The sequence below is a fragment of the Hakea prostrata genome, chromosome 1 (assembly GCF_041222555.1).
Source record: "Hakea prostrata isolate BN-2017 chromosome 1, UWA_Hpros_2, whole genome shotgun sequence".
NCBI lineage: Eukaryota > Viridiplantae > Streptophyta > Magnoliopsida > Proteales > Proteaceae > Hakea > Hakea prostrata.
Window position 1 is genome coordinate 6221554 of NC_142600.1, and position 27340 is coordinate 6248893.

The following is a 27340-nucleotide window of genomic DNA, read 5'->3' on the forward strand; positions in this document are numbered from 1 at the left end:
TAATTTGAGAATGACATTGTTTTTTTTTCTATGCTACACTGCAATTGGAATGCTGCATTTTTTTACTTTTTGGAGATGAGGTTCGTCTAGGCCAACTTATGCTTGACTACATTTTTAGAGGTGGTTAGACCTCATACTCAAAATGACAATGTTGTTCTTAGCTTTACTTGTCAATTTGGGTTGAATTCGTGAAGGAGAATCTTGCATGAAAATTAAAATTATTTCATATCTTAAGAGTTTTTTATTTTTTTGTGGAGGTGGGGGGCTAAATGAATATCCTTCATTATCTGTGTTAAGTAAATGATACGTATATTATTATAATTTGTTGATTATAAGTGTTGTATAAGGACTGAAACGAACTAATCTATAAACTAAACCCTGAGACTTTTTCTATGGATTTTAGTCACTTTGTCAGTTAAGGTTTAAAGTGAGTATTGTATTATTATTATTTTTTTCAAAATGTACTAAGTATTTTATTATATTAGTTAAAATATTTTAATATTTTAATTAAAAAATGATATTTTAGTGTAATCCAATCTGGACACATTTAAAACACTATTATTTCCAAGATCTCCAGCGGAATTTTGGAGATCCTGCAGACAGATTTGAAAGACATTCTTTTTCTCCTTAGGCTTTAGGGCGATGAAGAATCCCAAAAGAAAATGTGCACATTTGAAAAGGAAGAGAGACTCATGTCACTCCATCCATACGTCTTCCTTCCTTTATTTATTTTTTGGAAGCGGTGTATCCATCCAATGGAAAAAAGAAGAATCACCATGCTTTGAATTTTACCAAATTTCTCGATCAGCGTTCGTTGTACAGGGTTCATTTTTAAACCCATTATCTCGCTTGTGTACAGTAAAATATTGACCGTCAATTAACTCTTCATCTTCTTCAGACATGGATTTTCACTCTTCAAAATGCAGAGTTTTGTTGATGTATGCTCTCCTTCTCTCTCTGGTACAAATGTCTGTGTCTCTTCCTTATTAATGTGAGTCATTTTTCTTTTCTCTGGGTATTGCAGGATACTGTGGATTCTTTCTTGAAGCACTTCACGGATTTGGCTTCTCGACATGTTTTTGAGACAGTGGATGAGATGCTTAAATAGTCGGGTTTGTATGAGCTTACCGGTCGGACCTTGCAAGAGGTGTTAGTTGATGTCGGCCTCTCTCCACGACTTCTGTCTAGCTTATCACTGTATGTTTCTTCAATTTCCTTCCTTTCTATTTATGGTAAATTTGTTGTTTCCAGCAGTGTTTTATTGTCTCTTGTGCTTTGAGTACTACAAACGTAAAGGGTGTGGTGTCAAATTTGGTGCCATCCATGACTGTACTTCCAGACAATTAATCCTTCAAATGATGGTTGGTTTTTGGATCCTGATCATGAACCTTTAATGTATGAATAACACACATCCCCCAACCAAAAAAAAAGGGAACAAACAAACAAACTGTAAGGGTGTCAATATGCCGCTTTACTAAGATTAGGTTGTTGCCCTTATATGTGTCAACCAATCTCCCAAGATGCCTTTACAAGCCTACCCAAGAGTCCTTGCAATTTGCTTGAGGACCATGTTGATAGACAAAGTAGTGATCAACTCTTAAAAACCACAAATAATTAAACTAGAGAGACAGAGAAAGCTTTGAGAGCAGTTGGAACAAATGAAGTTACGTAAATATTTTAGACTAGAAGCAAAATCAACCAACTCATGTGGGGGTTGCTACAAATAGAGGGGTGACACCCTCTGAAGATGCACTGAAAGAGCCTCAAGAAATTTGCCTTTAAAAGGCTCCTTTTGGAAGCCAGTCACAGAGTCTAGAGTCTGAAAGAGGCAAAGGAAAGATTATTTGCGACACTAGCCCTTAAGTCTAAACCACCCAAGAACAAGACACAAAGATGGAATGCCCAATCAGTGTTTCTCTGCAAAGCCGCTTGACTTTCTTAAATGAAAGAGTGCAAGCTAATAGTAATAGAAGGATTTGACTCTAATCAAAGCAAGCAGGAAGAGTGTGGACACAAAACCCTTATATTATCTAGTCGATGGATGATCTGCTTCCATTTCCCCATAGAGGCGGCTGTTGATGGTATTTCGATTCAATCAAACAGAACCAGCTTATTGGCGAATCCTGTAAAATGAAGCGTTTCTGAGAGCATTCAAGCTACGGAGATGATGAAGATAGATAAGGCTACTGAGAGTAGTCTATGAAAACTGACATTCACTACTCTTATCCAAGTAGTCAGCCTAGGAAGGCCAACCGAGCAAAGCTTGTTCTTTTTTTTTTTTGTTTTTTTTTTTTTTTGTTTTTGTTTTTTTTTTTTTTTTTTTTGCCATGCTGTGAAGTAAAATTGTATCATATGTTAGTTAGAGAGGTTGGCAAACTACTACGACCAATTTGAATTTCAAGAATTTACCATAAAAGCCAAACGATTTTGAATTTAGAAGCAAGGTAGCTTGGGGACTTGCTTTCATATGAGGGTAAATTGAATTTATGGTATAGCTTCATTCCTTCTTTGGTCATATGATCCTCCGCAGATTCCAGAATTTACTCAATGCCCTTGAATCAACAGTTGCTCGAATCCAAACTTGATTCCTACCCAAAAAAGAGAAAAACCAAAACTTGATAATGCACATTCTATCAGCAGAAAATGGCTAAGAACATGGAGTAGTGGTCCACTTGAAACAAGCTTATTTTTGAAGCTTCTTCTTGTTTGTTTCATCTTTAAAGGTTTCATAAATACAAAGGAGGGGACAAACAACTCTAGTCAGCCTAATCCCAACTAAATTGGGTTGGCTACATGGGTCTTTTTTACCCAACCAGCTCTATTCAAATCATACTTGTTAATAATCCTAAGCTATGTATGTCTTTCCTCATCCTTGCCTAGAGTCATTTGGGTCCATCTTGGCTCTTATTATGCCCCCATAGTAGAGCATCCAAAAAGCCTCAGTTACACATTTCCCTGCCATCTCAAAGGACAGACTTGTGCCTTATCATGTATCTTAAATTAGCTCTAGTGTATTCTTTCTACAATTCATTTTTTCCAGTTTTACCATTCATCCATCTCAACATCCTCATTTTAGCCACGCTAGTTTTCTTTCTATGTTGTTTCTTCACTGCCCTATAATATTCAGTTCCATATATCATCACTGGTCCTTCAACTCTCCTGCATAATTTTACTGAAATGTAGAGGGATTCCTTGACCACTCAATACTTCCAGCTGCACTCCTCAACTTCATCCACCCTATAACTCTTCATGTGACATCATTCTCTATTCTCATTTATATGTGATCGAACTTAGGCACCTAAAATTTTCACTTAGAGTTCAATTTTACCAAATTGTGGAATTTTAGATTATTGTCTTACTCTGTCAACTTCAAGGTATAGCTATTCATGATTGTCTTGTGCACGCTAAAATACCTTCGGAAGAGACTGCAGCCCATGCACATTGTTATATGATTAGGGTGTCTATGTTAAAGAGTCTTCAATAAAGATGTGAACATGGAAAAGCTTTACAACCTGATGTATATCTTAAGGTTTGTAATTAACAAGAGAAGGCTTTCTTACTAATTTTGTATCTGATCTATTAGTGTTGAAAAATACCCAGTGAATGTAAAAAATCCACCGGTCACATCTGTGAGATTAATTTTGATATTGATGCGTCCAAAATCTGCTCAGCCCTTAGATCTCCTCGTGATGACCTGCAAAACGAAAGTGTCAGATGTGGCCCGACCGCTGGGGTCGGGAGTCCACCTCCGAAGGCTAAGTCAGTTGATGAACTTAATCACAAACGGCTCTGTTAGAAGCACAGAGCTAAGGAATGAAGAACTGGGAAAGGTGATCTAGATCGTAAGCCGCTGATAGTTTAAGTCTATCAGTATGTATCTGAACCTGAGTCTCAGATTGTATCTTTTTTGATCCCCTCACCTCGTATGTTAGTGAGGTTTATATAGAGTGTACCTTGGAATCTCCTTCGTTGGATGCACTTGAGCCTTCTTCGGGTAGTCGTTGGATCTTAACAGTTAGATCCGTTGAGCAATAGACTTCTACTAGTTTGGACTAGTAGAGGACTCCTGAGATAACCCTTTAGGTTATGCGATGATTATCCCTTCGATAATGATTAGCCGCAGCCGTCAATTCAAGTCTGCCATCATTAGGGTAATTACCCTAATCCATAAGTAGGTTTAGGGCGCGCTTGTAGCTGAATAAGTTTTCTTCTTCAGCAAGCCATCTTCTGGATCCAGTTCGCTCGGGAGCGAGTCGATTCCCTCTGTCTCGACCGGGGTCGAGGGTCGAACCAGATATGAACCCGGTTTGATCATAATTTCTCCATATCACGAGCCCCCCAGACCAAGCGTTCGGTCGATCCCGAGGGCTTGGTTTTTAACTGGGTTCTTCGTCAGGCGATAGTCTCTGCGTGCTCCATTAAATGTCATATCACATTTAATGCGGTGGTCACTTTTCCTCGAGCGTTGTGAGGGTAAGGCCACGTGTCTCTTTGCAGTCGATTTGTCGTGGCTCACGTAATCCAAGCGACGGTTTCCGAACGCCTGTTTCGGATTCGTGAGTTCAAACTTTCAAAACGTCTTTCAATCTCGATCGTCGATTTTGAATCAATCTCGATCGTTCAGATTCCCGAACACTCGTGCGGGAGTTTTAAAAGCGGTTCGTTGTCTTCGTAGGTTTCATTCTTCCTGTCTGGAATTTGAACCTTTGTTGTCTGCTTCGCGCCTTCTTGCTCTTAAGCTTTTGCCTCACTTGAATCGGTAAGTTTCTTGGTCTTTTTCTTTTTGTAGTCTACTGAAACAAGTAATGGCGGATAATAGGGCTTCTCCGGTACCCAGTGTTGGTAATAGTAGTGAAGCTTTTGCTTCTCCTGCTTCCGAACAGTCGGATAGTGATAACAAAACCCTAATTGTCCTCTGGCGCGAGTTTGCTGAAGTTTCTCAAAAAGGTTTAGAGAGAAAAACTGAAACTCCTCTTGCCTTCCTCGAGTCTGGATCTTCCAAGATTGTCGAGTCTTCTAGGCAGCCTCAAACTTCCTGGTCCGATCGTGGACCTGGCTCTGTTCCCTCCATTTATAATGAGGAAACCCTTCTTTCAGCCATCCAAGATTTTGATTTTCCTTCCTCTTATCAGGTTAGGGCTCCCCTTTCTGATGAGAGGGTTGATTCAACCCTTTCGGGTGAATTTTCTCTGTATATAGATGCACTGGAAAGCGGGGTTCGCTTTCCCTTTTTTAATCCTTTGTTCTCAGCAATTCTAAATCATTGGGACATTTGTCCCGGAATGCTCCTTCCCAATAGCTGGCGTCTCATCGTCGGCTTCTTGGGTTTGTGTTTTGAACTTGGAGTTACGCCATCTCTTTCTCTCTTTGTACATTTTCATGTTCTTTTTATCTCCCATCCTCCCGGATGGGTTTTTCTGTCCAAACGCAATAAGGCTGAACTTGATTGGAGGGGCAACATCCTTGCCAAAGGAACTTGCCCTTCTAACCACAAAAGATGGCGCGAACGATACTTTTTCTGTTGAGCGCCTCCATCGGATCTTAACTTCCCAACCGCCTGGAGGTGGTGTACTTCTTCTTCCGAGAATAACCGAGGCCTCCCCTTATCCAAAGAAGATGAGGCGGCCGTTAGGAAGATCAAATCCATTCCATGGTATTAAAAGATACATGAACTTGAGGTGGAGTATAACTCCATTCTTCAGTACTGGGGCTTGGCTCATTGTGAGCTTCTAACCATCATCCTTTAATTTTCTTGAAGTGATATGTCTTTAATTTTGACTCTTGTTCTTCTTTGCAGTGCCTCCAATAATGAACCCCGAGAACCTGCGAGTGAAGGCCGCTAGGGCCGTTGCAACAGCCGAGCAACGATCACCCAGAGCCTTGACCGTAGATCAAGAGGCTTCTGTTCCCTCTCCCGACCCCTCCTATAGGGGTATCAGGAATATCAAGCCCGTGGCTGATGCTTCGGGTAAAGGGAAGAAGCCAATGGTGGAGAGGTCCAATGTCTCCTCCTCCGCCCGAACCAAAAGGAGGCATGATACAATTGATGCTTCCTCCCATAAAAAATCCAAAGCTTCAACGGATTGTGAGGAGGTCTTCACCCCCCAGTGGACCCTGAAGTTGACATACAGGGTGACTCGGGACCCTGAGAAAGCTGCTGAGTGGAGCTCCCTCAGTCTTATTCCTTCTGATCGCCAGGAATTTGAAAAACTGGATGACGTTGCCCTTGTTAGTCAATCCACAAGGTACCGATCTTCTTGCTTACTTATTTTTCCATAATTTCTTATGACTTCTTCTAATATTTTCTGCCTTCCCAGGAATGCCGTTTTGAGCTTCTATCAAGACATGGAAGCATTGAGCCGGGTTGGCCGCAACAGCTCCTTGTTGCAAACCTGTGAAGAGAATTTGGCCAAGGCCAATTCTGAGATAAACCGGCTGACTGCAGTTGCTGAGGAGCTGTAGAAAAAGCATAAGGAAGAAGTAATCTCCCTCAAAGAGGCCCTCAATGCTTCGAAGGCTTGGGTTGTTGCTGCCGAGCGCGAGGCCAAGAAGCAAAAAGAAGCTGCCACGTTGTTCGGTGACAGGCTTGAATTCCGATGTAGGGAGAACGAAGAATATCTGAAGTTGGCGATCCCTAGCAAGCCCGAGCATATAAAGCCAGAGCTTCGGAAGGAGTGTGTTAGGAAATACCTGAACAGCGTGCCTTTCTTCGAGCTGCTAGGGGCCTACAACATTCAAGCTTATCGCTTAGGGCAAAATGACGTTTCGTAGCGAATTCTCTCATCAATCCCTTCCTTCGATACTGCTCCCTTCAGTGAGGTGTGCCATAAAGAGGTCTTCGAGAAAGTTGGCATGGATCTCCCCGGCCTGGGCTCGGGAAGAAAATGATCCTTTTCCGGTGACCCTCAATATGAGGCATACCTGGCTGACGAGCCGGCACTTCCAGAGGAGAAATCACAAGCCGAGTCTCAAGCTGCTGCTATAGAGGACTCAGTCAATATCATTCTTGAGGAAGGCTCTTCTGAGAAAAGTCCTCCCGACCAGGGTCCCTCGGGCAACGATGAAGAAGAGGCTTAGGGAGTTATCTTTTTTTTTTTTTTTGTAAAGATTGACATCCTTATTAATGAATAGACATTTCTTTTTCATGTTTGGCCCTTCCATTTCCCTGTCTCCTGCTGAACTCTTGTCTTGAATATCGAAGTATAAATGATAAAACTTATCACTTAACTTTACATTCCTCGACGAATAATATTCTTGTAGAAATGTTGCGAAGATGCGTTTTGGAAAGATGCATTAATCTTCCCCACTACTTCATTTATTGCAAAGTCCACACGTTTCCCTTCTGCGAAGTCCAAACGTTTTCTTGCTTTGGTATACCATTCACTGTTTCCAATGAATCGGAAATACGCCCATTATTATAATGGCGGTGCGACGATTGGAGGTATCTCTGCATCGGGTGCTCGCTTCCACATGTTTCCATGTGGCATCCCTCCGACTGTTGATCTTGCTTTCTGTGAATTTCGAAGCGTCATTTCGATCTGGGTCGTTGGTTGTCCTTAGCTTTCAACCGTCATCTTAATACCTGAGGCTATTTAAAGCCTTCGTGGGTACTCTCCATCTATCCTGCTATCTGCAAGTTAGATTTGCTAAAGTGCTAAAGCGACATTCCGTCCTTCTGCCTGCTCCCGTATTCCTCGTACTCCAACAATAGCTCTATCAACTTCTGAACAAGTGAGTTTTTGTTTTTGATTACTCATCTCTTTCCCCACTTCCCCCCTGAGTAAACTGCACAATAGTAATACTTGGGGTTTAGTTAATCGGGTTTGTCAGAAGTGATATAGAACTAGGGTTTTCCCTTCTTTTTTTTTTTTTTTTTTTTTTTTTTTTTTTTCGTCGTTGGATTTCTGTACTGATACGGCTTTTCTGTTTGCATAGTGGCTCCCAAGATCAACCCGAACTTTATCAAAGCGAAGTCTAGCAAGAAAATCGTTCCGTCGGCGGTGGTTGGGGCCAGTGAGGTGGTTTCAGCTAGTGAATCCTCCAAGCATAAGGCGACTGCTGTTGGTGAATCTTCATGTCAGATTCCCACAGTTTCTATTGATGCCGCCCATACGCCTCTTTTGCCCGAAGTGATTGCTCGTCTTTCCCAGGAAGATCTTGATCACTCCGTTGTTGATGGCGTTGCCGACGCCCTGCTGCGAGAGACCGTTGGTGCACCCCCGAAGGAGACTCTTCGGGCATCTGAGGCAACTATGTTGGCGTCTGATGAAGGTGTGGTCCCAGCAGGCGCTGCTCCTATTTCCAATTCTAGTGCTTGTTTGGCATCCTCCTCCTCTCCTTCCGAGTTGGAGGATTTTCCCACTAGGAAGCGCCGTCGGGTGACAAGTGATGCAGCTCATCCTTCTCATCCTTCGCCTGAATTAGTGTCAAGCGAGTTTGTGAGAGCGTTGGAATGGTGTCTTGTTGCTCGAATGACTTCTGAGAGCGCGGTTCTTTCCAAACTTCCGGATGAAGTCTTTACGAAGTCACTTTGGTGATGTAAGTCTTTCTTCATTATCTTTTGATTCTGAAAAATTACTCTTCTGCTCCTTTTTAACTTGGAAGTTGTTTGCGGGAGTCTTCTTGGTAACTTCCACAACCAAGTGGAAGCGGTTTCTAGGCTCGATAGGTTGAGCAATGAAGTTTCCGAGGCTTCGGGAAATCTTTGAAGCTAAAGATCTTTGCGAGATTGCTCGCCTTCGGAAACTAGCTTGGGAGGTGGTAGGAGAAAAGAATTCAATGATCGGTCGTCTTCAGTCGGACTTGGATGATGCCAGGGAGAAGATCCGGCGATTGGAGCGAGCAGTTGGGAAGTCAGGAGCCAAAGGATTTGAAACGTTACCCCAAAGGCAAGCTGTCGTTCCTTTGCCCGAATCTCTTCCAACTGATGTTCGCAGAGCCTGCGTCTTCAAGTATTTACACAGTAAGCCCTTTGTTGATTTGCTGAATGCTTATAACTTGCAGGCGTACCGGGATGGTGAGAACGAAGTATGGGAATCAATATTAAGGAAGGATCCTCATTTTGATACGACTCCCTACGGTCTTTGTTTGCCATCCTGAAGTATTTACCGACACGGGTATTCCTCCTCCCGATTGGACCAAAGATAAGATTGATCCTCCACCTTCCGATCCAGATATTATGCATTATCTGGAAGATTCTCCTGTTTATTCTCCCCTGGAAGAAGTCAATTATGACGAGCTCGTCTTGAATGCAAGTTTGGTCGAGGACCATACTTCTCCTGGACAAGCTGGACAAAGAGTATGAAATTGCGGAGGATCTTATGCATACCGAAACATTTTTTGTAATCCTCATTTCTCCTCTTCTTTTCCTTGAATCTACACCAATGGTTGACTCATATGTTTGTTCTAGCAAAGTTGTGTCGATCTTGTATAACTTCTTAACAGTCACTGATGATGACTTTCTTTTTTGACCGAAGATTGTATCCAGCTCTTGTAATTGTTTTGATACTGGCCTCTTTCGATCTTTTGAAGAAATAAGAAATTAACTTCATCTTGAACTTTGCTAGCCACTTGAATCGCTGTTGAATTAGGTCTTAGTTGTTTGAAACAATGCCTTTACTTAAAGATTTCTGGAGAAATACAATAAGTCTGAGAAGGAACTCACTCGGGTTTTAAACCGATGCCTTTACTTAAGGATTTCCGGAGAAATACAATAAGTCTGAGAAGGAACTCACTCGGGTTTTAAACCGATGCCTTTACTTAAAGATTTCCGGAGAAATACAATAAGTCTGAGAAGGAACTCACTCGGGTTTTAAACCGATGCCTTTACTTAAGGATTTCCTGAGAAATACAATAAGTCTGAGAAGGAACTCACTCGGGTTTTAAACCGATGCCTTTACTTAAGGATTTCCGGAGAAATACAATAAGTGTTGAAGGACCCACACAAATTTTCATCCAATGCCTTATAGTTGGATGTTGTTCTTGAATGTGGTGTATGATGCCCCCCAATCAAAAGATAGTTTGTTGAAAGCCAAAAATTGCATTAATTGAGTTGAAAATGATTACATCGCGAGCAAAATTGAAATCATCATCAAGGATAAAACTTTTTGAGATGCCTGGCATTCCACGACCGATCCAACTCTTTCTGGGTGTTGATGTTCTTTAGCCTGTAAGCTCCTGAGCCAACTGGTTTTACAATCATATAAGGTCCTTCCCAGGAAGGGTCCAATTTTCTTTGGTGACGTGGGTCGGAAGCTAGGGTGTTTCTCAACACCCAATCTCCGGCTAAGCACCGACGATTCTTCACTCGAGTATTATAATGAGACGCTATCCTTTTTTGATAATGTTGAGTTCGTGCTATTGCCTGTGCACGAACTTCATCCAACAGATCAAGACTATCAAGCAGTCCTTGTTCATTTGCTTTTTCCTCGAACTCACGATCCCGTAGTGTCCCCGCCATTATCTCCACTTTGGTGCCAATGCTTCGGATCCATATGCCAACTTTGAATGGAGTTTCTCCTGTGGGTGTTCGAACCGTAGTTCTATAAGCCCACGGTACATTATAAAGTTCTTCGACCCAAGAAGCTTTGTCGACTTTGAGTCTTCTCTTTATTCCTTTCGGTAGCGTTCGGTTAGTAACCTCTACTTGTCCATTGCTTTGGGGGTATGCCACGAGGACATACGATGCTCGATCATATATGTTCCGCAAAATTGCTCAAATTGCGGACAGTCGAACTGAGTACCATGGTCAGTGACGATAATCTTTGGAATCCCAAAGCGATATATGATTGACTCAAGCACGAATTTCTCCACTTTTTTCTTAGTAATTGCTGCCAATGCACTGGCTTCAACCCATTTCGTGAAGTAATCAATTGCTACTATCAGATATTCCCGTCCGCCTGACGCCTTGGTGAAATTGCCCATGATATCAATTCCCCACATCGCAAATCTAGAATTGAAGTCATGGTTTCAGCCGGGCGCTTTGATACTGTAGCATGAATTTGACAGTTACCACACCGACGAGCATATTCTATAGTAGCCTCTTGGACCTTAGGCCAATATAACCCAAGTCTTAGAATTTTGTGAGCCAGGGCTCGTCCACCCATGTGAGCTCCACAAATTCCTTCATGAACCTCAGCCAAAGCTGATTTTGCTCCTTCGGGGCCTATACATCTCATAAGGGGTCCAGAATAAGATCTTTTGTATAGTCTCCCATTCTGAATGACAAATCTAGCTGATCGTATCTTGATCAACTTTGCCTCTTTCGGATCCTCAGGTAATTTGTCATCCCTCAGATATTCGATTATCGGATCCATCCAGCAACGCTCTGCTTCAATATAAGAAATTTCTTTCTCATGATAACTTGGGAAAGTTATCTCTTCAATATAGACCGAAGGGTCTAGATTCTTTTCTTTGGCATTGGCTAGTCGGGATAGCTCATCTGCCACTAAATTTTCATTCCTCGAAATCTGAGATATCTTCAAATTCCGAAATTGGTTTTGAAATGCTTGCACTATCTCTTGATATTTCTGCAAGCGTGGTTCTTTAATACCATACTCCCCCTGGACTTGGTTGACTATAAGTTGAGAGTCACTATAAATAGTAACATCTGCAATAGACAATGCTTTTGACAACCGAAGTCCAGCTATCAGAGCTTCATATTCTGCTTCGTTATTACTTGCTTCAAATGCAAATCTCAAAGCATATCGAATAATAAATCTGCTGGACTTTTTAATAGAATTCCAGCTCTGCTCCATCTTTATTACTCGAACCATCCACATATACCTCCCAAGTGGTTGGTATAATGGGATTCTCGATGGTGGATTCCACCGGTGCAGTAGTTTCTACTACAAAATCGGCTAATGCCTGAGCCTTGATTGCAATTCTGGGCTTAAAGCTCACTTGGAACTCGCTGAGTTCAAGCGACCAGGACACCATCCTTCCGGACAAATCAGGTTTATTAAGAACTTTACTAAGAGGAAAAGTTGTAAATACCTCAATTGGATGAGCCTGAAAATATGGCCTTAGCTTCTGGCGGCCATCATGAGAGCAGAGCACTGCTTCTCAATCTGCGAATATCTTGTCTCCGCGTCTAGCAACACGTGGCTTACATAGTAAATCGGCCACTTGTTTTTTATCTTTTCACGAACAAGTACCGCACCGACTCGCTAAAAGGGACGTCGCTAGATATAGCTGTAATATTTCCCCCTTCTCAGTCCGGACAAGATCGGTGGTTGCCCAAGTGCTTCTTTTAACTCCTCGAAAGCTTTCGGCACTCTTCGGTCCATTTTGCTTCCTTGCTGCCCTTCAAGTCTTTGAGTGCCTTGAAGAAAGGCAAACATTTTTCTCCTGACTTGGAGATGAATCAATTTAAAGCAGCAACTCTCCTTGTTAAACACTGCACATCACGAACAGTTTTGGGAGCCTCCATATCAACCAGAGCTTGTATTTTGGCAGGATTAGTCTCAATTCCTCTCTGTGATACCGTAAAGCCCAAAAATTTGCCCGAGGAGACTCCAAAGGCGCACTTTTTCGGGTTCGGCTTCATTTTATACTTTCGCGATGCGAGAATACCTCGGTCAAATCTGCAATATGATTTGCTTTTGTAAAGCTTTTCACTAGCATGTCATCAACATAAGCTTCAACATTCTTTCCTATCGGCTCTTTGAAAATCTTGTTGACGGCCCTACGATATGTTGTTCCTGCGTTCTTCAGGCCAAAAGGCATGACCTTATAATAATAGCTTTCACGATCAGTCATGAAAGCTGTAAACTTCTCATCCTCTTTGTTTATGAGGATTTGATTATACCCTGAGTAGGCATCCATGAAACTTAAAGTTTCATATCCTGCAGTCGCATCTATCAAGAGGTCGATCCGAGGCAACGGATAGCAATCTTTAGGGCAAGCCTTGTTAAGATCTGTGTAGTCTGTACACATCCTCCACTTCCCATTCGCCTTTTTTACCATTACCACATTGGCCAACCAAGTTGAGCATTCAATTGATTCTATGAAACCAGAATTCTTGAGTTTTTCAACTTCGCTACGAACGGCTTCATACTTTTCAATGGAGAAATTTCTCCTTTTCACGTATCCTTTGGTTTCACCTTAGGATCTATCCGAGTTTATGCTCTGCGACAGCCCGATCGATTCCTGGCATGTCTTCAGCAGACCATGCAAATACGTCTTTATTCTGTTGAAGAAATAACTTCAACTTATTTTTAAATTCCTCCAGCTATTCAGACTCGATATAAGTAATCTTTTTCTCATCCTCGGTACACAGCTGGATTTGTTCCAGCTTCTCCATTGGTTCGGGTCTTTGCATCTCTGCTTCTTCCCGATCGTCTCGAACTTCTATAGGTAGGGCAGTTACCTTCCTCGGGCCCTCCTTGTCTTTTAAATAGGCAACGTAACATCGCCGAGAGATCCTGCAGTCGGAGGAGACTTGACCAATTCCCATATCGATCGGGAATTTTATCTTGAGTGTTTTGTCGAAACGATATCACCTATTTTGGATAAAGATGGTCGCCCGAGGATAATATTATAAGCTGGCAGTTCCCAAACCACCAAAAAATTGATTCGAACGGTTGTTTCCTTAGGAAAACTTCCAATAGATAAGTCCAACTGGACCGATCCTTCCGCCACCGCAGATGACCCTGCAAAACCATATAGATGTGTGGATGAAGGTTTCATCAAGTCCTGATCCACCTTCAATTTTTGATACACTTCGTAAGAAATTAGGTCAGCTGCAGACCCTGTATCAACCAAAACTCTATGCACTTCCCGACGTGCAATCTCTACCTTGATGACTATGGCATCATCATGAGGTAAACAAACGTCTCTTTCTTCCTCCTCGCTAAAGGTGATAGAATCTTCACCATTCAGCTTTTTTTGTCGCTGCGTCTCTCCGGTTCCAACAAATTTGGATTTTGTTTTCAAACTCCGGAGTGATTCGGGCTCTGGTCCCCCGAAGATGGTAAGGATCGGTGACCGAGTAACTTCAATCACCTCCTTGCCCTTCTTAGACTTCGGGGCCTCCCTTGATCGTTCTGAACTAACCGAACGATCCCTTTTAGGAGCAGCCGCGCGTGGCTCCTCCCTCCTTCTGCTAACAAAACTGGACAAATGTCCTTGAGATATTAATCTCTCAATATCTGCTTTCAGATGACGACAATCATTTGTATAATAACCATAGTCCTTGTGGAATCGGCAATACTTTTCTCGATCTTGCTGCTCTCCGGGTTTCAAAAGAATTTTAGGTGGCCACTTCAAGATATTTTTTCTTTTGATGATATTTAAAATATCAGCCCGAGGAACATTCAATGGAGTATACTCACTTTTACCGGGAGACCTCTGGCACCAAGCCTGAGATTTTCCAACCCGATCACGGACATTTTTCTTTGGCTTCTGCTTCTGATCAAGAGCCTTCTGTTCCTTATTGGAGACTTTATTATCTCCTTGGCGCGCGTCTAGAATCTCCATGACTTCAGCACTGCTTCGGCATCTCTGTACCAACTCAAGCATAAGTCGCGGGCATATCCTGTAGTAATAACTCCGGGGAGTTTCCGATTAGTGAGTCCCGTGAATAGAGCGAGTTTTGGCTACTTGCTCATCCAAATTTTCTATCTCCATCGTTACTTTGTTGAGTCTTTTCGGAAACTCTCCGATTGATTCGTTCTTTCCTTGTCGACAAGTAAACAAGGTTTCTTCCGTTTTCTTGACTGTATTCCACTCTGGAATCGCCCTATGAATTTGCGCGCCAATTCATCAAAGTTTATGATCCTTCGAGAGGGGAGGTTCGAAAACCACTTTGTGTCTTTGCTCCAGTTAGAGATGAACCAAAAACCCCGCATAAAATTTCATCAGAATTACAAGCGCCATGGTCTGTTGGTAATAGCCAATGTGAGCTGTTGGATCTCCGGAGCCATCGAATGTAGAAAAGGTAGGCAAACGGAAGTTATGGGGAAAGCGATATCCCGCAATTGGCTCGGCAAATGGGGTCTTCCGAATGACCGAGTAAATATCCTCGGCTATCCCGCCCTTAGCCAATTGCCCTAATTTCTCATTGATGTTGGCCAACTCGACCAATGCGGTCGGGTGATCTTCGACAATATGATCACGACCTCGATTAACACGATCATCCCGTGCTATCCGATCATCACGAACAGCCCGTCCTTCCCGAACATTCCGCTCGTCGCGAACTGCTCAATCATCGCGAACGGTTCTTCTGACAGTTGGTGAGTGAGTTTTTACCCCTGTATCCAACCTTGTATTTGAATCAGTTGTACTCTTTTGCGGTCTGTCGAACCGATCGTCTCGCCTAGGTTGATCGTCAATCCTCCTAGGTCCTCGGTCTCCTTCACGAAAATTCTGACTGATATTCCGGTCTTCAGCCAATCTTTGATCACGTGGTAACGCACGTCTCCCTGAATCTCGTTGATCAGGTTCTTGTGGTAAAACCACTCGTCTGGTGAGCAGGCGGAGTGCTTGGCTCACCTCCAAAAGTTGAATCTTTACCTGATCCAACTGATTTTGGAATGCATCAGGAGGATCACGTCCTCTCTGACCATCATCTACCTCGATAGGATTTTGGCTTCCCTGGGGAATATCTGGATTATTCGCTCCAGGGATCTGAACACCGGAATTGCGCTGTGCAGCGGCTGCTGCAGCTGCTGATCTAGTCACCATGGCTTTTCAAGTCGTTTCCCACAGACAACGCCAAATGATGCGTCCAAAATCTGCTCAGCCCTTAGATCTCCTCGTGATGATCTGCAAAACGAAAGCATCAGATGTGGCCCGACCGCTGGGGTCGGGAGTCCACCTCCGAAGGCTAAGTCAGTTGATGAACTTAATCACAAACGGCTCTGTTAGAAGCACAGAGCTAAGGAATGAAGAACTGGGAAAGGTGATCTAGATCGTAAGCCGCTGATAGTTTAAGTCTATCAGTATGTATCTGAACCTGAGTCTCAGATTGTATCTTTTTTTGATCCCCTCACCTCGTATGTTAGTGAGGTTTATATAGAGTGTACCTTGGAATCTCCTTCGTTGGATGCACTTGAGCCTTCTTCGGGTAGTCGTTGGATCTTAACAGTTAGATCCGTTTAGCAATAGACTTCTACTAGTTTGGACTAGTAGAGGACTCCTGAGATAACCCTTTAGGTTATGCGATGATTATCCCTTCGATAATGATTAACCGCAGCCGTCAATTCAAGTCTGCCATCATTAGGGTAAGTACCCTAATCCATAAGTAGGAATAGGGCGCGCTTGTAGCTGAATAAGTTTTCTTCTTCAGCAAGCCATCTTCTGGATCCGGTTCGCTCGGGAGCGAGTCGGTTCCCTCTGTCTCGACCGGGGTCGAGGGTCGAACCAGGTATGAACCCGGTCTGATCATAATTTCTCCATATCAGATATTAATAGTTGCAGTATCTTGGAATTAAGCTTATATGCCCTTGTATGTTAAGAAAGTAATTTTGAGCAGATAAAGATCTCAAAATAGAGTATAGAAATTAGTTTAAACTTGGAGTTTGTGCAATGAGATTAGCATATGGGGGAAGAAGTCAAGAAGGTAATGTTAAGTGGGCTGCCAGATTTTCTTTTTTACCAAATTATCCCTCTAGACATGACTTGAACCAGCAGAATTTGGGAATTGATTTACCTGCCATGGCATTGTGAAACTGCAGTCTCCACCAACAAGACAAGAAATTTTATTTAGTTTGTGTTGTCTAATAAACCGATAATAATGGAACATTTTTTTAAGGGGTCGACCGGTCGAGCATTTCATGTGTTTTAGTGATCTTAGATTAGCTTTCCTGAGCAAGACCTTATTTACCTCCGTGAATTAGGTCTCTTTGTCAAGGCTAGCACATCTTGAATGAAATGACTGGGGGTCCTCAACAAGTGAAAAGTAGGCATATTTGGCTGAGGTTGTGTCAGATCTGAGCTTTGGGCTGTGTTCTGAATGTGCTTTACAGAGGCTGCTCCAACAAGTATGGCTGTGGGAGGTCTAAGATGCACTATGTTAAACAAAATTTCATTATCTTCATGGAATGCAACCCTTTTGTACCAAAAATGGCTGGAAAAATTTAGGATCACCCCTTCCTAATGGTAATACCATAGTGAGTTACCAATGCCTTATCCATATGGTGATTGGCCTAATCCGACAATTGGCGCCATATCCTGTCTAGCCAGACACTAGATACTTTGAGGCATGTCCCCTGTTGTCTTAAGGACATCATGCACAACTTTCTCATTATTAGGAGCAAGTCAATCTCTTCTAGGGAATCTTAAATGTCTACCTCTTGTTGTAGTAGAACTTGTTTGAATTGGTTGTCTTCAAGACCAACATTTGGATTTGAAGTCCAAACAAATGTTGTAAAATTTTCATTTATGTTAGGGCAAATCAACTTTGCCTACATAAGGGAGATTACCTACTTTGTCTTCCTAATCAAACCCTAACCACAATTGGATGGAATAAGAGAACTCCACTTGATTTTCAAACTTATGTGATCTCTTTTACCTTGTTGGCTTGAAGTATTTGAACTCTATAGCCCCCACCCCTAGGATATTCCTTGGGACCTCACTGTCTGGTACCCTTCTCCCACCAACACCTTCTCACCTCCTTGGCATAGTACCTTTTCCGCCCCCCTTAGTTTGGTTCGAAGGGTATATCCCCTGCTACTCTCTCACCCTTTGGTGAGCCCTTAGCCTTGGTCTTCCTACCTAGGTATCCCTCATTAGCTGCCATATCCCTGCCAGCCCTCATTGCATCCTTTGTTGGAATGGTTCAAAGGACCAAAGGGACAGGTTCTTCACTTGTCCCTTTGCCCACCACCTTTAGGAGAAATCCCTTGCCTCCATTTGGCCTTGTTCAAGACACTTCTACAGATTTGCTCGCGATTGGTCTTGGATCTTGAGGACCTTCTTAGACTTCTATTTGTGATCGAGTAGGCAAGTTAGTATTCAGTGCTTCTATCCCCCACTTGTGGTGAGAGCGTAACCTAGGGAGATGGACTTCCAAATCTCGCTACTTGGACATGATTCGGAAAGCGTCTCTTCGAGGCTTTAGTCCCGTCCCCCCCCCCGGTGCAAAAAAAAAGAAAGAAGAAAAAGAAAAATTGATGACACCCCAAGGAATAGGTTCATTGTTGTCTCTTGGGGCCTAGGCTCTCCCTGCTAGCTCCCTCTTAAAGGCTGGTTTGTTTCCCCCTCCCCCTCTTCACATTCTTCTCTTTCGTTTAATAAAGTTAATTACTCGTCCAAAAAGGAAAAAACTCTATAACTTATGGTGAAAGTCAAATCTGTGTGAGATATTATCAGTGAACCTCAACTTTCAAGTCAAAGCTTCAAAGAGAACTTAGTAACATAGTTCTTGTCTATGAATAATCAAAGTTAAAAGTTTTACCTTTGAAATATGTAGACCTTGAATATTTCTTGAACTAGCTGACTGTAAAACAGATCCAGAACTCAATTCTTCTGACTGTTTACAGTAATGAAGATCTCCCGTAGGTTGTGAAGGAAGCTCCTTGATTAACCATCTATACATCCCTACTTTGCTATAATCTCATACTTTGCTTGTTATTTTTAGGTTATTACAAGAATTAATTATGATCAAAGTTTAGCCATCAGTGGACTTGCTCTGGCAGTTTCTATGGCTGACTCTGATGCAGGGTTATGGTCAGTTGAAGGAGCGAATGGGGAACTTGCTGCTGGGCTTATTAATAGTTCAGATGCTACACTGCACCTCAACGAAGACATAAAATCTATTACCCATGTTGGGGACTATTATGAGCTTAACTCCACTAAAGGGAATAGTTATGTTTGTGAAGTCACAGTAATTGCTACGCCATTGGGTGAGTTGAATAATAAGTTTCAACCTCCAATTTCAATTGCTGAAAGGAAGTTACAGCATACGCATGCCACCTTTGTCAGGGGCTTGTTAAACCCTGTGAGTATCCTTTTCTACCATCCATTAAGCACCTTTTGGAGGTCCTGTGTTTGTAGTTTTTTCTCATGTCTTTTTTTCTTGTTTTTTCAATAGTTTGTTACAAGGCATACTTTGACCTACGTTGTGTGACGGAATACTCATGGGATAGTTGAGTCTCCTGCTATCCTTCTCCAGCATTTCTATCCTCAAATACAGCAAGGAGGACATGGTTTACAAGATATTCTCACCTAAGCCATTGACAGATGCATTACTTTGACCAAATATTCAGGTACTATTCCCCACCGTCGTGGTAATACTTGGAAGTATTTATGTATTTATTTTCACTGGCAGTAAACTGGTGACTTAAGTCCTGCAGCATCAGTCCTTGGGTGGGACCATGGTATGTGATCTCACAAGATCTTGCTTTGGTGAGGTCATGAGGTGAGATCTCATGTGAGACCTCCGAAATCCCATAACTCAATCGAGATCTCGGTTCGAATGAGATCTCAGTCCACCCGCTAGTCTAAAATCCCACATTTCAAGCGAAACAAGTCAAGTTCCTTGCCTGTCTCGTCTCCCAACTTGCCGACAACAGAATATCCATCGGGGCGATTGACAAGGTGGATAAGAAATGGCCCACTAATGATGTAGTTGAGAAGTGTGAGGGTAGCACAATCCTCTACCCTCAGGGGGATGGAGGATACCAACTCCCCTATTTGTCCTATCATGATGGCCAGATTGTGTGCAATGAAGTAGCTTCTTTACTTTCATCTAAGGATAATAAATGATGCCCTCTATACTGTAGCTTAATTACCAGCTCATCTCTTACCAAGAAAAAAAAATCAGATCATCCAATTTACTTTTTCAAATTACTAATAATTGAACCTTAGACTCTATCTGAAATTACTGATGCCCCTACCATTAAGCTTCGTAAGTTAATTAATGATGTGACATCTTCATATTTTTCAAACTTCCCAAAATAATCTCAAAGTTTGTTATTACTTATTCGTTTCAACAGAATTCCAAAATGACAAGAATATGAGGCGAAATTGATATTCCGTATGAATTTTATGAATGAAGATGATATCATCTTTTGGCTTCTTGATTCTAACAAACGGTAAAATAGAAATTATACATCCAATCTTAACAACCTTTAACACCATTAGAAGTTGAGGAGACAATAGTAATTTCACAAAGAGCAGGGTTTGATTAGTAATGAAGCTATAACACAAAGGAACATTAATAATTAGCCTTTCTTTTTTCAATGTTTTCTTATTTTTGGGTAAAATTTATCTTTCCTTTTTTTTTTGGGGTAAACTTTATCTTTCCTTATTTACTGTAAAAGAAATTTGACTCTGACCAAAAGAAAAGAATCGAATTTTTTTTTTGAGAGCGACGTTTAAGGCTCCATGTCGGACTGTCGGAGCATCAAAATTGCTTGCTTTAATTTAATATTTTAAATCTTCATTCTCTGTTTGTTTTCAGAAAAAGTAGAATTATCATTCCCTTTCAATTGCAACGAGGGAACGAGATGATTTCTTGGTGTCGAAATCGATGAAGGGAGGAAGCCTTTTTGACCATAATTCACATTCCTGGTCAAGCTTTTGATTCTTCTATCAAATTTAAGTTTTTTAATGGTTTTTCTTACTAAATATTCGATTTACTGTGATTGGTCCTCTTTCTTTTGGTGCAAGGTTTTTAAGAATCTAACAGCTATACGTAAACTTAATTTACAAATCTCTCTATTTCATTTTCACTTTCATCAGAAGGGTTTTAATGTATTTCCGTCTAGCATTTCCTACTGTTTTTGTTGTTGATGGTTGTGGTGGTCATAGCGATGGGGTCTTATTGTTAGTTCAGGTAGTTGATACTTATTTTGTTGGTGCAGATTCAAAATTGAATTTTGTCGGTTTCTCTGGTATACTTTGATCAATTTTTGTTATGGCAAGCGATCAGTGTGGTTCTAGTTTGTTTCTATCTCTACCAGACGATGTATTTGCAATCGTCTCCCGTCCCCTCTCTGTGAGGGATCTCTGCAACCTCAGTCTTTGCTGTCGGAACCTTTATGATCTTGCCTTCTCTGAGAAGGTCTGGCTCTCCCAGTGTGAGATGGTCGGTGTGCTTGCTGATCAAGATCTCGTCGAATGGCGTACTGGTGTGTCCTCTTACAGTGCTCTCTTTAGGTTTCTTGTTTCTGTTCAGCCCTTGATTGGTACCTGGGTACATCAGCACCCGGCACTTGGCAATGTAGTCTATGTGATGCCTGGTTTCCTATCGGTTGTTGGGTGCCGAATTATCCCTCAACAGGTTGGCCCATTGGGCCTTCATGATGGCCCTATCTTATGGGCACCTGTTTTTGAGATTGTTAGTGAATCTGATGGCTCTGCAGCATTCTTTTTACATGGGAGGGAGAAGGATACTGATTACTTGTATCCTGGTCTGTTCAAGCCTGTTGATAGAGCCTGCAATGTGCTCTCACTTGAGGTAGAACAACAGAAGCATTGTTGTGGAGGGAAATTATTGCATACTGATATTAGTAGGTCTGAATATGGAATTTCAGAGTCACAGAGGTTAATTGGAACTCATAAGCCTGTGGTTCCCTTCAGTAAATTGGCCTTTGGTGACCAACGAAAACTGCTTGATGTTGTTACCAACTTGGTTCGCGTAAGGGTCCCTGACATGGTAGATGAGCCACTGTTTCCTGGCTTCAGAAATGATGAGCTGAAGTTTCAGAAGTATATGTTGCTCTTGTCTGTGCGCCGTTCTATGTTAATGAGGATGTACAGGCTTGGTGAGGGCCGCATTGATTGGGAATCAACACCTGGACTCCCTTCGGATCCTATTTGGATGGAAATGAACAAAATCAGGAAGACTCTTATTGCTAAGGGCGACTGGTGCAGTCCCGCCAATGTAGAGGAGAGTGATTCACAAAGTACAAAAAGGAGAACTGTGGCTGGGTATTTTATGGATAGCCTAAAACAGATACTTGGGAGGTCCAGCTCCATCAATGATCCTGCCAGTTCGAGGAACAGTACTTCAAGCAGTGAAGCTAAATATGCAAAAAAGCTTCAAGAGTTCTTAAGGTCAGGAGACACTATCGGGCTGAGCTTACATGCTTGTACCATGAAACTATCTACTTATCGAGCATGGGCAATCATGCCTGACAATCGGTTTGCTCTATACAAGCTGCCCATGAGGATGCCAATAGCTGGTGAAGAGTATTCAGGCCTGTGGGGTGGCACCTTTGGTTGGCATCATGAGATGCCTGCTGCAAACAAAGCTGGAAAAGCTTTATTCTTTCTTTTGCTCTCATATGAAGAGTCTGAAGGCCAGCGACTTCTCATTGCAACCAAAATATTAGAAGGCACCCATTATGCCCTTCATCCCAATGGGTCGGCGATGTTTATTGTGAGGGTTGGTGAACCTTCATCGGATCCGTTCCCTTGGGATGAATATGCAGATTCCACACCCGTAGAGGTGAAGCATGCTTATAATGGTGAGGGTATCACAAATGGGTATAGTTTCAGTTATACTGGTTCATTATTTGTGATTCAAAATGAAGTCCTTGTATTTATCTGGAAGGATTCCAAAACTGCCCTGACCTTGCAGAGGCTTGACCTACAATCGCTCCTTAAGAAGGGTGAAAGGGTGCCTGCTTTGCCTCCTGTTGCTAACTTTTCATATTTGACACCGTCATATTCGAATGTGTTCGGAAGCTTTTGCTTGTCTTCATCAAGGTGCGTCTTCTTCTATCTCCAGTATGATGAGTCGTGTAGTATTTCAGTTTCTTATTGTCTCCCTCACTGTGCATTTATATTCTTGTGAAATGTTTAAGCTGTTTTATAATGGTCTGAATATACACATATGTCGTACAAGTTGACGATTGTGATAGCTTTACTATTTTCATTTTTCCCGTCAGTAGTTCAGTTTGGAATTTCGTATCTGCTCCATGATTACTTTTTCTTTTTATTTGGGAAGACCTTTCTGCATTTCCTTTGCAGGAGAATATTATCTCTGACTCTGACTACATTATTTTATTTAATGCTAATGCAACCATAATGCCAAATCATTTATTATTGAGTGAATTTCTTTGAATTGTTGATCTTGGTCAAATACATCAGATTCTTGTTTGAAGTCCAAAGACATGTCAGTGACTCAGTGCAGATGCATTTGAAATTAAAAATGTTTCATTTAGTAACCTTTAAGGAAATCTAGAAGGCTGCGCAGGAAAATTGCCAGCTGGACTCTGCTTGGTTGGATGCCTTAGGTGCCAGGTTTGCCCCTTTTCTTTTCTTTTAAGGCAATCTAGAAGACATCCTGTCATTTCTGCTCCTTTGTCCAATGTTTTACTGTTCTGAGGTTGTGGTAAAATGTGCAAAATCCTTCCCCATGGTTACTCCGATCTGTTTTTCAATCTTCCTATCTTTACTGGTGTGGAATTTTCTCCCTTCCTAAATCCACAATTTACACCAAGGAATTCCTCTTTTGGCCTTCCTATGGAAAGGCCGAGAGTCCTCCCGATTCCTCCACCCTATCAGCTGGTCCGATACCTGCCGGCCTACCTCTGAAGGAGGCCTTGGCATCCGTCGCATCATGGATGTCAACATTGCCTACCTTCTGAAACTTATTTGGAAAATTGCCTCTAAGCAAGACTCCATTTGGGTTTCTTGGGTCTACTCCTACCTTCTAAAATTGGACTCCATCTGGACCTCCCCATCCCCTCTAACCCTTCTTGGGTCTGGAGAAAACTCCTCCTTCGTCCTAGGGCCTTGCCAGCTATTTCTATCCTAGTAGCTTCTGGATACTCCACCTCTTTCTGGCTTGATCCGTGGCATCCGATGGGCATTTTGAACTCTCTTCTCGGTCCTCGCTCGGCCTATGATACCCGCATCCCTAAAGACACCATCCTAGCCTCATTCATCTCTAATGGTTCTTGGTGCCCCTCCCCCCACTCCAACCTCATGCATGTCTGGGATTCCCTTCCTCCCCTCTCGCCCTCTGCTTCTGACCTCACCATATGGCTTCCTTCTCCCACCAAATCCTTCACTACCTTTTCAGCTTGGAGCCTCATCCGGCCCCCTCTCCCAGTGTCCCCTGGGCCCCCCTAGTTTGGTTCAAAGGCCACATCCCTCACCACTCCCTTAACCTTTGGAGAGCCCTCAACTTAGCCCTCCCCACCCAATCCTTCCTTAATAGCTGCCACATCTTGGTTGACCCTACCTACATTTTTTGTGGGATAGATTCAGAGAGCTTAGATCACCTTTTTTTCTCTTGCCCTTTCCCCCGCTCGCTTTGGTCCTTAGCCGTCTCCTCTATCTGGCCTTGGTCGGGGCGCCCTCGTGGTTTTGCTAGTGATTGGAATTGGATCTTGAGAATCTTTTCAGGTTCATCTATCTGTGACCAAGTAGGTAAGCTAGTCTTTGGAGCCACCATCCACCACTTCTGGTGGGAGCGCAATCTCAGGAGATGGACCTCTAAATCTCGTCCCTTAGACTTGATTTGGAAGGCCATCTGTTTTGATGTCTCTTCTAGGCTTTCATCTCTTCCCCACCCCCAGTGGCAGATTACCCAAGGACTAGGCTTATTGTTAGATCTTGGGGTCTTTCCGCTAATTTTTTATCCTCTTCTTGATCTATCCCCCCCCCCCCCCCCCCCCCGCCTTTCCTCCGTTTTGCTTCCTTTTGTTGTTGTTTAATATATTTTATTCACCAAAAAAAAAAAAGATTGTGAAACTTAACTGGCAACATTGGGCATGGGTCCTGCCTTTTTTGCATAGGAACACTACCTACAAAATTTTCTCTCAAATGTGACGTTGATATTTTCTGAATCTTTGAAACACCGAGCTCCTACAAAATATTTAAGGTTTAGTGGAGTTGCAGGTCCCTCACAATTAGGAAATGTGTTCATACATTTGCCTTGTACTAGATTCTCATTCAAACACGTTCTTTCATTTGACTCCCATCACACACTTCCAAGTTCAAACCAACTTTTCTTTTCTAATGCTAGTTTTTTTACAACATTTGAGTTCATTTCCTCTTAGGGCAACATAGTCAACTCAAGGAAGAAGACGAGCAACATGAAGGATGACTTATGGGTTTAAGGGCTAGCTTAGTTCCTGTAGAGAAGAGGGCGGCTTTATTCATTAATATGCGAAATGCTCAGTGTATGAGGACCAAACTGATTGTGTTCACCCTCCTGCAAACAAGACTAGATATATAGTTGTTCTAGATGGGAAGAGGCTTAGATCGATGAATATCATCTACAGTCTTCATTGTTGTCTTCTCATGTTTTTGAGCTGTTTGTAGGTTTCTTCATGACCATTTTCTTCACTTTCTCTTTTCTAGAATGTTTTATATTTTCTCTGGCTTGCAGTGGGGCTCTGCAATCAAATCTTGGTTGTGCACTTGGCTAAACAGTGAATTATTTTGGGGAGATAGTTGGACCTTGGAGTAATGATTAAACATGTGAACAATCTAACATAGCTAAGCTAAAGATATTTTCCTCTGCTTTCTTTAAAACCTTAGAGGTGAGTGCTGATTTCAGTAAAAGGCCAAGATGAGTTTTAATTGGCTTACTTCTCAACCTTTTATATGGTAATCAAAATGTTTATGAGGTGATCATTCTGAAGTGTTGTCTCATTGAGGAATCTTGAATTATGATTTGTATCTAAACCATGATCCCAATGGTAAAAATATATAAGGATTTTCCTTGAGGGGATGGGGAATGCTGAAGAGGTTTTTATTTATCCTGTGGAGTATCAAACCGATACAGAATGACACTAGCGAGCGTGGATGGGTGAGTTATTCTCTGAGATTCCGGTAGCCTGTATATAGACAGTGCTTGAACTAGATACTAATTATAGCAGTATCAATAGTTAGTTTAGTTGTTCTCAATAGATTGTGTTTTCTGGGAGGATTATACAAAGTTAGCCTTCGATATCATCAAGCTTTGATGTGCACCTCTCTTTCTTTCCCTGAAGATCAAATCTTCTATTGCCATTGACGCTAGAATGAAAATCAACTGACTTTGAAATATCTGCTTCTGGTTCACCGGTTCAAGATTTGGTTGAAGAGTGTCTGGAATCATTTTGTAGTGTGAAGGAGTTGAATTATTTGAGTCATGAATGGCAAGGACTAGGATGTTAAACTGATAACAATTGATATGGAATGACTACTCATGCCAATTCCCACACACCCCCTTCCCCCCCCCCCCCTCCCCCCACCCCTGTTTCCCATCTAATCTAAAATTAAAAATGGGGAAAAGCAATTGAATGATCATTTGAGATTTAGCTGCTTTTTTTCCATGACAGGTAATATTGCTCATCAGGTAATTTGAGTTTGGCGCATGTTCAGTTGTCTCAATTATTAGGCGAATCATGGACCATGGAAGCTCCGCCACACCAATAGTTATTCAGAGGGCATAAACATATTCATCTTCTCAGCAAGTTTTTGCTTTCAAAAGTCTGTCACCTATAGATGACAATGTGCTGTTCACTATGGTTATGATGTCGTGGAAGTTCTCCCTGTGAATTCTCTTTTAGTTAGTAACTTAGTATGGATGTAATCCTTTGTATAAGGTACTGTCATAGCTCAATTGTTTGCTTGATACTCAGCTTCTTGTGCTTTGAAGTAGATACTCAAATGACATTGCTGTTCTTAGCTTTATCCGCCAATTTGGTTTGAACCCAGGGAAGAGTTTCTTGCATGAAAAATTAAAAATTATCATTGCCTCCTGTATTGTAGTTTAATTACTAACCGGATCTTTCTTTTGATGAAATTGTTGTTGCAGTCTCATTTTTATCTGTGTTAAAGAGTCCGTTAAGGTTGGATGCGTAATGTCGATTTTACCATTTGTTAGAATCATTGATGCCCTTTGTATTATAGTTTAATTATTACTTTATTTCTTATACTCTTTTAAATTACCATCCAATCTTAGACGTAGCCTCAATTTACTGACTTTCTCTTGCTATTGAATTTTGTTCATTAATTGTTGTTATGGCAATATTTATTTTTTTAGAAACTTCAAAATAACCACAAGTGCTCTTATTACTTATTTACTCTTTCATAGGACTCGATGATTCTTTGAATTCTAAAATGACTAGAATATAAGGACAAAATTTTTATTTTATATAATTTTCTGACTTAATATTATCCTTTGACTTCATAATTCTATTAATGAGTAAAATGGATATTACACGTCCAAACTTAGTAGCTATGGAGGCATTGGCAATTTTATAAAGTGCAGGGTATGATTACTAATTAAATTATAGTATAAAAGACATTAATTATTATCCCTGAATAATAAAATTCTCAGGATTATTTTGAGGTTTTTAAATCAATAAACTATTGAGCTTAATGACAAAGAGCCATCAGTAATTTTAAACAAAGTTTAAGGTTTAATTAATAATATTAAAAAATATAG

At 41.7% G+C, this 27340-nt stretch overlaps 1 protein-coding gene across 2 annotated transcripts; it reads left to right on the forward strand.

Annotated features, from left to right (window-relative positions):
- Positions 1-574: 574 nt before the first annotated feature.
- LOC149026986 (F-box protein At5g39450-like) lies at positions 575-26784 on the forward strand. Of its 2 annotated transcripts, XM_089157759.1 has the most exons (4): positions 575-938; positions 1025-1197; positions 20808-22656; positions 26229-26784. In XM_089157759.1, exons 3-4 carry the CDS (start codon positions 20861-20863, stop codon positions 26230-26232), a joined length of 1800 nt encoding a protein of 599 aa, XP_089013885.1. In that variant the 5' UTR covers positions 575-938; positions 1025-1197; positions 20808-20860; the 3' UTR covers positions 26233-26784. The 2 variants fall into 2 exon arrangements, with proteins under 2 accessions (XP_089013885.1, XP_089013891.1); XM_089157765.1 differs by having other exon boundaries at positions 575-1197.
- Positions 26785-27340: the final 556 nt, after the last annotated feature.

Coding starts and splice junctions, on each gene's coding strand:
- LOC149026986 (XM_089157765.1), top strand. CDS start 20,861: ATGGCAAGCGATCAGTGTGGTTCTAGTTTGTTTCTATCTCTACCAGAC.